A 13263-nucleotide genomic window follows, 5' to 3' on the forward strand; every position below is an offset into this window, starting at 1 on the left:
TTGCATATAAAAATCTTTTTTTTAAAAAAACTAATTTTTTTATCTAAAAATTGATTTTTCTTTATAAAAAACTGATTTTTCTTTAAATTATATAAAATCAATTACAATTTATAAATTATTTTTTAGCATTTTAAAAGATCAATTTTACTTTTGATAATATTTATCTTTCAAAAGTTTTAAGATTAATTATTTTTGTTATTATTTTTATTACAAATCAAATAATATAATATAAGGTTAAAATGATATTGAAGTAAAACGATAAAAAGAAAAAAATTATCTACCCCAATAAAAAATTCTACAGAAAGGAGAGAGTACTTGGAAAAGAAAGAGATAGAGAAAGAACAGGAAGAAAAAAGTATCTCTTAACAACTCAATAGGAAAAATAAAAAAGGGTAATAGTGGAAAAAAAGGAAAACAAAATTTATAAAATTGTCCGTGTCCACTCTTCCAAATCCCGTGTCCATCATTGTCCTTCGTAAAAGAGTGGACACAAAAGTATAAAAAACTGTCTCGGAGACAATATGTCCACTTTTTATGTCTCTACTTCCAAACATTCTTTAAACGAGTATTATCTATGTCTCTGTGTCCTATCCCCGAAAACAAACGCTAACTTATTAATGAGTCTTTGTTTGTGCAAAATATTATGAATGATATATGTGTTTTTAATTTGAATGTTGGAGTGAGAAATATTATTTGTGGGATAGAGTCATTTATATGTATAAATTTTGATGTTCTGATGAAATAATTTTTTGTTAGAACGTCTAAAACGGTAGAAGCAAGAAAATTTATTTAGCGTCAGTTGAAGAAAATCTGACATAATATATTTTTATCGAAAAATTTTTTGCTGGATAGAATCTGATGATAATTTACTCTTGGATTTATATACGGGATTCAATGGTAAATTCAATAATATTAGCGAACTTTTTGTAATGAGATGAGATTTTGTCAAATAAAAAATTTCTGTCGCTATATATTTCCTAATTTTATCCTTTTTTATTTTCGTCATTTCAAAAAATTTGTTCCCAAAAGTCGAATACAAACAACAATGTCGAAATTATATGGCTAATTACACCGTACTATTGTAATTTGTATTGCCAAATACATCCTAGAATAAGAAACCCCATGAGTCGATGACAAATTTATATGCAACAAGCAATAACTCTATAATGCTATAAACCAATCTCAGTCTCAAATGCTGGGAAAGTGCTTGATCAGTTGATACTCAAAATTTGGCACAATAATAAAGAAGATACTCTACAATGAAATAGAACATGTCCATCTAATGTGCCTTGAATCAAATCAACGACCACCAGAGAGAAGTGATGCAGCAACTGATGTAGTAGTAGTAGTAGTATCACGGGAAAATGCCTTACTAGTAGAAGAGGAGGGATAAGACAATTGAAACTCTTGAAAATCCTCTACATAGTGCCCAAATGTTAACCCTGTTGAAGACAAACTAAGCAAATGCAAATCAGGAAGAGGAAAATCCCCTTCTAAGTACTGAACAACTTGCCGCATGCTTGGCCTAGCCATGGGCTCAGAATGTGAACACAACAAACCAAGTTTCAACACAAGTTCAACCTCTTCTGCTCTATAATCTGTGCCAAAATTTGGATCCTTCGCCTCAAGAATCTCACCATTTTTCCAACAACTATAAACCCAATCAACCAGTATTGAGTTCTCAGATTCATCTACTAGCTCTATTGGCCTCCTTCCACAGGCAACTTCAAGAAGAAATGCGCCGAAAGAATATACGTCAGACATTGTAGTGGCCTTACCGGTTCTGGTGTTCTCAGGTGCAAGGTATCCAAGTGTTCCGACAACATGTGTGGTTTGAGGATCACTTCCATGGTCATACAACCTTGCAAGACCAAAGTCACCTAACCTGCCATTCAATTCTGCATCTAGTAATACATTGCTCGCTTTTATGTCTCTATGGACCACTACTTGCTCCCATTCTTCGTGTAGATAGAACAGACCTGAACCGCATCACAAATCCAGGAAATTTAGGCTACCAAAAAATTTTTAATTTGGTGGGGGTTAATGCTACATTGCAATTTGCAAATATAAGATAATTCTCAAAATATGAGAGGTTTGCCTCAAGTAAAATTCACAAAATATTTTTATTTTATTTTATACAAATTATTCTCTAAAGATTATTTTTAATATCATGAAGTATTTTTAATAGATGATTATGTCCATAAAGACCTCTTCATGTAAATATGATATTGCGAACCATTAAATAATTCAATCAAATATGTCAAACTATTCAAGTTTTCGCGAAAATAACCACCTTCTCAATGTACCAAATTAACAGAAAAGGATCTACCTTTAGGACTATATTCAACAACCGTACCTACTTATATTACTCTTCCTTTACTTTTGATATAGTCATTACATATAGAAGTAGACATAGCATCTCTCAGTTATAGAGAGGTGTTGCTCAATAAAGAGAATATGTGAGTACACATAAAATGTGAGACACACACATATCAGTTCAATCCAACATTTTTGGAACTTTTAGTCGTAGTTGAAAAAATTTATTTTAACAAACCTGAAGCAACGCCTTTGATGATTATGAACCTTTGGTTCCAATTGAGGGTGACTCTTGGTTGGTTATACAGATACTTGTCTAAGCTTCCCTTGGGCATGTAGTCATAGACAAGAAGCAACTCCCCTTTACGACGGCAGTATCCGAGGAGAGGAACCAGATTGCGGTGGCGGAGGCGGCCGATACTAACAATCTCTGCCACAAATTCCCTCATCCCCTGCCTAGATTCATGGGACACCCTCTTCACAGCAACCTCAACCTTAGAAGCTGGCATCACACCTTTGTAGACCCTTCCAAATCCACCACTTCCCAAAAGTTCCTTCTCCTTGAACCCCTTTGTTGCAAAGTAAAGATCTTTGTACTTAAACCTGTGAGGACCGTATTCCATTTCCCAATCTTCAACCAACTCCGAAAACTTCTTCTTTCTTCTTATGAAATAAATCACTGCTAGAATCACCACGAACACCACAGTGAGTGAAATCATAGGTACCCCAATAGTGAGAGCCTTTGATTCCTTTCTTTCACCTAGCCTTGGAAGCTTTGGGAGTTGAGAAATAAGAAGCGGTTGAGCTTGGCCATTGATCTTAAAGCTCCAACCAAGAACATAATGGGAAGTTAAAACTGAACCGGTTGAGGAAGAGAATCCAACATACATGGTATTGTTTAGAATCGGTGAAAGATCTTTGGTCAATGATAATAAGGGCTTTTTCGGCTTTTCAACGTTGGTTGGTGCTAAAGTAACATCAATTTGCTTCTTCACACCATCGTATTCCACCCACACTTGCATAGGGTAGCCACTGATAAGGCTCAAATTCTTGAAACCGGAATTACTATAATACCCTGCAGGTTGTGACTGTGCTGATTTCAAATCATTTATATCGATTCCAACATGGTTATCGTTGATATCAGAGAACTCTGTGCTGAGAATGGTGTCAAGTTCCACACCAAACACATGATTGGTTGCGTTTCCATTGTTCGTCTTGTCGAAGAGGCCGAGGTACTGGCTTGGTAGAGAATTCGGAAGCCCTCTCTGCGGCGCAATCACGAAAACAATCCCATGGCCACTCAGAGTTGGGTATTGAGACCGTATTGCGAAAACAAAAGTAGTTGAGAAAGAAAAAACTTCTTCGTTATTGAAACCGGAAGTGGTGTTCTTAAAAGTAACGGAATAGGGATAGAACGCGTGACCTTTCTCTTGTTTTGTGTCGTTTGTAAGTTTTAAAAGACCGTTGGTTGTTATCCCCGCGATACCATCAAGGGTCAAGTTTGAAGACTGGAAGCCATTGTTATAGATGAAGTTGGTGTTATAATCTTCACTTGCTACTACTACCATTTCCACCTGCAAAAACAGCACTGCAAGAAGCTTTAGAGACATGGCTATACTGTGCATTATTGCAAATTATGCACTGTGGTTGTTCTTATGGTCATGGTCAATGGATTTTGTCTCGAGAATATATAAAGACGTAAATCTTATATATATTTAAATTTGAAGCACGAATTTTAGTTTAAATATTTTACTTGGAGACGAAACGTTTCAAATATATCCTCTCCAGGTTGTAAGTTGAAACCGAGCGATGTATCAATATCATTGATTCATTGTCCTTTTCCCAAAAAAAAAAAAAAATGGAATGCATCATTATTATTATTACTATTATTATTAAAGACAAAGATAAATAGCTCGTTTACCTCTTGGTACTTGAAAATTTAAAAATATATTTAAATTTTTGACTTTTTTTAAATTTAAATAATTTGTTTATTTAATTTTTTTTTTTACATGTGTCCACCAAGTTAGTATAAGGGAGTCTGATTATTCTATTAGACCTAACATATCTAAGTAAAGATGTGTATAAATTTTAAAAAGGTCATAAACTTAAAATATATTTTTAAATTTTTGAAGAGTTAAATATATGTGTGTCAAAAGTTTAAAAATCTATTTATCTTTTTTTTTGAATTTGAATATTTAAAATTTTGAATTTTTATTTAAAAGAATAAAATGTAATCTTTTATCTTTAAATAATTTTTTTTATATTTTTTTATTTTATCTACCAAAATAAATAATAAAAAATCCTACTTTATTCTTTAAAATAAAATTTAAATATGATGATTCAAGAGTAGTGGTTACAAAATAACACGAGTATTTTTTTTTTTTTTTTACTATAGAATTTTAAATCCATCACTTCATTTCTTTTATTTTTGGTGTGATCCGTGATCTGTCACTTTCTATCTTATTATTTGTTGTTCCAATTTTTTACGAGTGCTGTAAATATAGGGCGCCTTAAAATACTATTCATAAAATTGTAAACTTATCTTTAGTTTTATTCATTTATTCTATCTATTCTATGATTATTTTACTAACATTTTCTTCTTTATTTTTTCAATAATAATATTAAATATAAATATAATTTGTTTAGTAAATAATTATATAAAAACAAATTGAATTTTAAAAGTGAAAATTATTTGAAAGCAAATGGAACAGTTTTTTCTAATTTTTTTAGTTAATTAGTCTTTAAAATAAGGGATTTTTTTAAATACATATTTTAATTTTTTATTTACTAAAATAGGTATTTAGAGTCAATTTATATTTTTAGGTTTTATTATTTATCTTGTTTATAGTATAAACAAATTAATATTATATATATTTTATTTATACTATAAAAGTGACAAGTAATAAGACAAAAAATATAAATTGATTCTAAATTATCTATTTTAATAAATAAAAATATTAAATTATTTATTTAAAAAAAATCCCAAGATAGGATACATTGAAATCTTCCGGTATTTGGCTACTTGGCATCCATCATGTGATTTAAATGAGACAAATTGATAATTTAATATTGCTATAATAATATTCTAGCGACAGTAGTGGCAAATGGAAAAAATCAAATGGGAACATGAGAATTTCTGGTTATGGAAGTTTCAAATTTCAAAGTCTGGTGGTTGCATTCAAATAATGTGTTCCTGTATGGGAAGAGTGGACCCAGAAAAAAGAAAAGCTATTATCTTCTGTATTATTTCATAATTGTTAGCATTGTAATTTTGCAAGTTATTATCGACGGTGATAAACACATTACGAGTCATTTGAACAATTATGTTAGTTTCTATAAGTCATCATACATAGATTTAGAATTAATTTAACTTTATTATGTGTCATGATATACAAATATTTGTTATGTAATAAATGTGTTTATTATATATAATAGATAGAAAATTTATTTGTGATATAATATAGCATTTATGAACGTATTATATTCCAATAAATTTGGTATATAGGAAAATAAATTTTATATGCATGTTAATTTTTTTTGCAATTTTTTTTATTTCCTTAGGATAAATTGCATTAATATGGTTGCATAGTATTAAAGTAAATAAAAATGAAGTAATTTTTGGTTTTTGAAGCTTTTAGCACTTAATAAATATGTCTTTGATTTTTAAAAATAATCAAATTGATCCGTAAATTTACAAATAGTAAATTTCGTTTGTTTCTAATTCAACTATTATTAACACAATCCTAATATAAAACTTTAAAGTGTCAGCATAATATATCCAATAATAAATTAACATAGTTAAAAATTTAGTATGATCAAATAAATATTTTAAATAAATTAATTAAACTCGTTTTGGTATAAACACTAAAATAAACCCAATTAATTAATTTAAAATATTTATTTGATCATATTAAAGAAGCCACTTTACATTATCATTGGAGACGGAATCAAATTAGACATTATCTCAAATAAAAACTTTATTCATTAGATAAATTAATGTTTAAGAATATATTGTATATAAGTCACAAATTATAGAATTCAATTTGATGATAAAAGTAGAGTTAAATTTTAAAATGATTTTTGAGATTGGCAACTTGCACTAATTTTTTTTTAATAAAAAGTTCAACACAATAAAATGGAGCATTAACGTTCCAATAGAAAAGTACTAAATAGATAAAATAAACTAATTTCTAATCATTTTTGACAAAAGCCATCAACAATCCAGAAAATCAAATATCACTCAACTCTTTGTAACTCTTAATCGACCTGTTAACTACTCCTGCAATACCTGATTCTTGATTCCTGAAAATTGTCATTCTTTTTCAACCAAGTGCTCCAAATGATAACAATGAAACAAAACTCACCAATATTCTATTAATTTGACTCCACGATTAACCCCCTGAACCACGTAAACTTACGGTCATTCAGCTCTATATCCACCAGTTCGATAATGCTCACTACAACAAAATAGCATTTTGGCGACGATTTTTTTAATGCTTGGTGACGGTTTTTTAGTAACAGTTTTAACTGTTACTAAATGATTCTGCGACGGTTAAAGAAAGCGTTACAGATTTGAGCATCACCAGCTGACATAGTGACGGTTTTGGACCACCGTTGGTAAGGAGTGTTGCCAAATTATTTGTGACGGTTTTTAAAGTATAAAACCGTCACTAATTTGTAACACTTGTAAAGGTGTTTTTTATACTGTATTTCGCGACGTTTTAAAACTGTCGTTAAATTACTAAATTCTGTTCTTATATTTTATGACTATTTTAAACGGTCACTAAGTTACTAGTTCTTATGACAGTTTTTAGGCATATTTAGTGACTATTTAAATCGTCACAATATTTTTATTGACAGTTTTCCTATTTAAAACCGTTACTAAGTTATTTATTCCTGTGACAGTTTTTTCCTATATTTAGTGACTGTTTTAAACTGTCATAATCTCTTCAACATCAAAGATTTCTATTATCAAAAGTTGAATTCTAGAAATGACATTGTATTTCAACAAATCAAAATTCAATCCCACAAATTTTACAAAAATAGCAACAATGTATTTCAAAAGTTGAATTCTACAAGTTCTAATTACATAGTCATAATCCCACTTCAACTCTCCTTCTTTCTTAGCCTTCTTCTCTTCATACTTGTAAAAACATAAAAGAAATAAGAGAAAATTATATTACTTTTGATGTGGACCATAAACCTCGGCCCAAAACAAACACAACGGCTACCACAACAGCTAAGAATCAGGTAACAGATCATCCAATAACAGAAAAAAGATTCTAAAACTAACCATAACGAGATCTGCGAAAGAGTACAAGATATCAGATGCTAAACACAACGGCCTCTTCACCTATTTAAACAGCACCGAGGCAACAGAATAGGGGATAAGCACAACACAGTATCATTATTTCTTCCTACTTTTACTTTATTTGCGATTTGTTTAAACACCTCTTCTGACTTGAGCGTCGGAGATTCTTTTGCAGGTGTTCCACCCGCGGTGTTTTAGAAGCAAGCCGACCTATACGTCATCCCGGCGAATAGCAGCATAACCAATCTGAAATTACTAAAAGCTCGGACAGCAAGGAGGTCGGCCTGGGTAACTCGGACGGAACATTTGGCGCCCACCGTGGGGCACGAGGAAATAACAACCCCACTAAACCTAAGTTTCTTTTCTAGCTTTGTGCTCTCACTCTCTCTCTCTCTCTCTTCTCTTTTTTCAGGACCTCTCAAATCTCGGAGGATGGCTGACAACGGAATACAGCAACCCACGCAAGCTGAGCTCTTAGCCCAGATTTCCGAGCTCCAAGCAGAAGTCCGAAGGATAGCCGAGTTGTCGTCCAACAACCGAACAACAAAACATGGTGGGGAAGACCCCAAGAGCTCAAACCAGAATGACACGGAATCCCAAAAGCTCACCCCGCCAAAAGAGAAGCTGACCATAGATAACCCCTTCTCGGAAGACATCATGAAATTTCAAATGCCAAAAAATTTCGTCCTGCCTACTGCCCTTGAACCATATAAGGGGTTTGGTGATCCTCGTGTCCATATTAGAAAATTTCAATCTATGATGTTCTTTAATGGTGCCTCTGAGCCCATACTTTGTCGAGCTTTTCCTACCTATTTAGATGGTTCTGCATTACTCTGGTTCTCTAAGTTGTCTGCAGGTTTAATCTCTTCTTTTGAAGAACTGGCGAGATCCTTCATTGATTATTTCACTGCGTCAAGAATATATGTGCATGGGACAGACTATCTGAGCACCATCAAGCAAGGGCAGCACGAGAGCCTAAAGGATTACATGACGCAGTTTGCTGAGGCAACCATGGAGATTCCAGATCTGAGCCCAAAGGTCCACCTACACGCTCTCAAGAGCGGCCTCAGACCTGGCAAGTTCCAAGAGACGATCACAGTATCAAAACCAAAGACGTTAGACGAATTCCAAGAAAAAGCCGCTGGCCAAATGGAGATTGAAGAGCTTCGGGAAGCTCGGAAGACAGACAAGCAACAACCGAGAAGGGAAGAAGAAAAGACCTTTAGATCACAAAGCAGCAAAGAGCTGAAGAAGCCTTTCAAACTTAACCCAAAGTTCGACAACTATACCCAGTTCAACACAAAGAGGGAAGACATTATAAAAGAAATTCTACACGCCAAGATGATCAAACCTCCAAATAGGGCAGGCAATTATCAGGATCAGAGGTTCGTAGACAGACCAAATCATTGCGCCTTCCATCAAAAATTCGGCCACACAACAGATGACTATGTGGCAGCAAAGGATCTACTGGAACGGTTGGCAAGACAAGGACTCTTAGACAAATATGTTGACGGGAGGAAGAATAGAGGAGGAATCAAAACACCGGAGATTAACTAAGGGAAGGAGGAGAATGACAAAAAACAATGGGCAAACCAAAACCAACCACGAGGAGTCATAAACTGCATCTCAGGTGGTTTCGCCAGTGGAGGTACAACAAGTTCGGCTCGGAAGCGAAGCTACAGAGCAATGTTGGTAGTTGAAGGGCCGACCTCCCTACCCAAGGATACACCCACTGGAGAAATCACTTTCACAGCCTCGGATTGCAAATCAGCAAGTCCAAATCTCGACGACCCTGTTGTCATCTCAGTGCAAGTGGGAGACCTATTGGTAAGAAAGGTCTTACTAGACCCAGGTAGTAGTGCTGATGTTCTCTTTTACTCCACTTTTCAAAAAATGAACTTATCTGATAAGGCCATTCAACCTTACTCCGGAGATCTGGTTGGATTCTCAGGAGAAAGGGTATAGGCAATGGGAACTATTTGGTTAAGAACTGTTTTGGGGGAAACCCCTCTCACAAAAACGATTGATATTAGATACATCATAGTAGATTGCATAAGCCCATACAACATCATTTTAGGCAGACCAGCTTTAAATACTTTTGGTGCAATTGTATCCACTTTACATCTGTGTGTTAAGTTTCCAGTACAGGACGAACTCATCGCTACAGTACACGCCGACCACAAAGAAGCACGGCAATGCTACCACACTAGCTTAAAACAACAAGAATTGAACAAAGCCATTCCAGCACGGGTACAAGCCGTGTACAGCTCGGATGACCCTCCTCCCCTTAATAAGCTCGACCCAAGGGAGGAATTCCGAGAACGACCTCAAGCATTGGACGAGCTTGAGAAGGTAACGTTTTATGGAAGTACTAACAAGTTTACATACATAGGTAATGCACTTTCAGGTAAGGAAAAAGCTCGACTAATAAAGCTCCTCAGAGACAACACCGACCTCTTCGCATGGACACCAATAGATATGCCAGGCATCAACCCCAGCATTATATGCCATAAGCTAGTCGTGGACCCAACAGTCAAGCCCATGGCTCAAAAGAAGCTCAACTTGGGAGAGGAAAGACGACAAGCATCCTTAGAGGAAACCAAAAAACTATTGTCAGCAGGATTTATCAAAGAAGTAAGGTTCACAACATGGCTGTCAAACGTCGTAATGGTAAAAAAGAACACAGGTAAATGGCGCATGTGCGTCGACTTCACAAACCTTAACAAGGCATGCCCCAAAGATGCATATCCACTACCTTGTATTGACAAGCTGGTAGATAGCGCATCCGGTTTTAATTGTCTAAGCTTCATGGATGCATATTCTGGATACAACCAGATTCTAATGCATCCTGAAGACCAACATAAGACTGCATTTATAACAGAATTCGGAAACTATTGTTACACAGTAATGCCTTTTGGCCTTAAGAACGCAGGTGCAACATACCAGCGACTAATGGATAAAATGTTTAGAAATCAAATTGGGAGAAACATTGAGGTCTATGTCGACGACATGGTAGCCAAAACATCACAGGGGAACTCACATTGCGATGACTTAACCGAGGTCTTTGGTCAGATCCGAGCATATAACATGAGGTTAAACCCGGAAAAATGCACTTTCGGTATACAAGGTGGAAAATTTCTGGGCTTCATGTTGACATCCAAGGGAATCGAAGCAAATCCTGAGAAATGTGCTGCGATACTTGACATGACCTCGCCGAAGACTGTGAAGGAGGTGCAAAAGCTCACAGGAAGAATAGCAGCCTTGTCCCGGTTCCTGCCGGCAATAGCAGACAGATCTTTTCATTTTTTCCAAGCAATATCGAAGCATAAACAGTTTACTTGGACAAATGCCTGCGAAGAATCTTTTAGGAAGCTGAAAGCAATGCTGATGTCTCCCCAGATACTACAGAGTCCGGAGGAGGGTAAACCATTATATTTGTATTTATCTGTATCTAATCACGCTATAAGTTCGGCTCTTGTGCTTGAAACAGGAAAAACACAAAAACCAGTATATTTCGTCAGCAAGGTCCTACAGCCCACCGAGCAAAGATACCCAATGGTAGAGCAACTGGCTCTGGCCCTGATCACCACATCAAGAAGGCTCAGACATTATTTCCAAAGCCACACCATCATCGTGCGGACAGATCAACCCCTTCGGCAAATATTAGCAAAACCGGAAGTAGCAGGAAGGTTGATCAAATGGTCTATCGAATTATCAGAATTCGATATCCAGTATCAACCCAGGCCAGCTTTGAAGTCACAAATCCTGGTGGACTTCATTGCTGAGTTCACCTGTCCACATAACACTGCCGGACCGAGCACAGGGATGATGTATGTTGACGGAGCATCAAACAATGAAGGAAGCGGAGCAAGAATTATACTTGAGTATGAGGACACCATCATAGAACAGTCCGTAAGATTCTCTTTTGAAGCCAACAACAATCAAGCAGAATACGAAGCTTTACTAGCCGGATTAAACCTCGCCATCAAACTACAGATACCAAGAATCGTCGTACATTGTGATTCGCTGTTAATAGTACAACAGGTGAACGGATCTTTCCAGGTAAAGGACCCCTTACTAGAGCGATATTGGAATATGGTAAGAAAACTTATCTTGACATTCGATAAATTCAAAATTATTCATGTTCCAAGAGGAAATAACCAGAGAGCGGACATACTATCTAAGTTGGCAACAAGCAGAAAAGGCACTTCGCCCAAACTGTCACAATTAACGCTAGAAGAACCTAGCGTGAACCTAACATATATTTTAAGCATGTCACAGGAACTAGATTGGAGAGTACCCATCATAGATTATCTCCTCCACGGAACAATACCTACCAGTGAGACAAACCCAAAACTATTCCGAAGACAAGCAAGCTTCTATGTGTTGGTCGGCGCCGAGCTATACAAGAGAGGATTTTCACAACCACTCCTCAAATGCCTAAGCAAAAAGGAATCAGCAGAAGCCATGGACGAAGTCCATGAAGGAGTCTGCGGAAATCACATAGGTGGGAGAAGCCTAGCAGCAAAGCTACTCAGAGCAGGTTACTACTGGCCGACCATAAGAAAAGATTGCATAAACAAAGTAAAAAAATGCGATCACTGTCAAAAACATGCAACGATAATGCACAGCCCTGCCGAGGTGTTGCATAGCACGGAGGTAACTTGGCCATTTTTCAGATGGGGAATGGACATCTTAGGACCATTTTCAACAGCACCAGGTCAGGTGATGAGCGGATAATTTATACGCTTTTTGGCACTGTTTTTAGATAGTTTTTAGTAAGTTTAAGCTACTTTTAGGGATGTTTTCATTAGTTTTTATGTTAAATTCACATTTTTGAACTTTACTATGAGTTTGTGTGTTTTTCTGTGATTTCAGGTAAATTCTGGCTGAAATTGAGGGACTTGAGCAAAACTCTGAAGAAGGCTGACAAAAGGACTGCTGATGCTGTTGGAATCTGACCTCCCTGCACTTGAAATGGATTTTCTGGAGCTACAGAACTCCAATTGGCGCGCTCTCAACAGCGTTGGAAAGTAGACATCCAAGGCTTTCCAGCAATATATAATAGTCCATACTTTATTTGGAGATTGACGACGTAACTTGGCGTTGAACGCCAAGTTCATGCTGCTGTCTGGAGTTAAACGCCAGAAAAACGTCATGATCCGGAGTTGAACGCCCAAAACACGTCATAACTCGGAGTTCAACTCCAAGAGAAGCCTTAGCTCGTGGATTGATCAAGCTCAGCCCAAACATACACCAAGTGGGCCCCGGAAGTGAATTTAGGCATCAATTACTTACTCATGTAAACCCTAGGAGCTAGTTTATTATAAATAGAACATTTAACTAATGTATTAGATATCCTGGATTGTATTTTGAATCCTGTGATCACGTTTTGGGGGCTGGCCATTCGGCCATGCCTGAACCCTTTGCTTATGTATTCTCAACGGTGGAGTTTCTGCACACCATAGATTAAGGGTGTGGAGCTCTGCTGTACCTCAAGTATTAATGCAATTCCATTGTCTTTTATTCAATTCTCTCTTATTCTTATTCCAAGATATTCATTCGTACCCAAGAACATGATGAATGTGATGATAAGTAACCCTCATTATCATTCTTACTTATGAACGCACGTGATT

At 35.8% G+C, this 13263-nt stretch overlaps 3 protein-coding genes across 3 annotated transcripts; 2 read left to right on the forward strand and 1 right to left on the reverse strand.

Annotated features, from left to right (window-relative positions):
- Positions 1–971: 971 nt before the first annotated feature.
- On the reverse strand, positions 972–4175 carry LOC112796925 (L-type lectin-domain containing receptor kinase IV.1). The gene is made up of 2 exons (XM_025839606.3): positions 2555–4175; positions 972–1979 (listed from the first exon to the last, which is right to left on the reverse strand). The coding sequence occupies exons 1-2, from the start codon at positions 3939–3941 to the stop codon at positions 1300–1302; spliced, it is 2067 nt and encodes a 688-aa protein (XP_025695391.1). The 5' UTR covers positions 3942–4175; the 3' UTR covers positions 972–1299.
- Positions 4176–8059: 3884 nt separating this feature from the next.
- On the forward strand, positions 8060–9184 carry LOC112794994 (uncharacterized). The gene has a single exon (XM_025836954.1). It carries the CDS (start codon positions 8060–8062, stop codon positions 9182–9184), a length of 1125 nt encoding a protein of 374 aa, XP_025692739.1.
- A 411-nt stretch (positions 9185–9595) lies between these two features.
- On the forward strand, positions 9596–12367 carry LOC112794995 (uncharacterized). The gene has a single exon (XM_025836955.1). It carries the CDS (start codon positions 9596–9598, stop codon positions 12365–12367), a length of 2772 nt encoding a protein of 923 aa, XP_025692740.1.
- Positions 12368–13263: the final 896 nt, after the last annotated feature.

The sequence above is a fragment of the Arachis hypogaea genome, chromosome 4 (assembly GCF_003086295.3).
Source record: "Arachis hypogaea cultivar Tifrunner chromosome 4, arahy.Tifrunner.gnm2.J5K5, whole genome shotgun sequence".
Lineage (NCBI taxonomy): Eukaryota > Viridiplantae > Streptophyta > Magnoliopsida > Fabales > Fabaceae > Arachis > Arachis hypogaea.

Coding starts and splice junctions, on each gene's coding strand:
- LOC112796925 (XM_025839606.3), bottom strand. CDS start 3,941: ATGCACAGTATAGCCATGTCTCTAAAGCTTCTTGCAGTGCTGTTTTTG. Junction 1,980..2,554: donor CATCAAAGGCGTTGCTTCAG/GTTTGTTAAAAT, acceptor GATGCGGTTCAG/GTCTGTTCTATCTACACGAA.
- LOC112794994 (XM_025836954.1), top strand. CDS start 8,060: ATGGCTGACAACGGAATACAGCAACCCACGCAAGCTGAGCTCTTAGCC.
- LOC112794995 (XM_025836955.1), top strand. CDS start 9,596: ATGGGAACTATTTGGTTAAGAACTGTTTTGGGGGAAACCCCTCTCACA.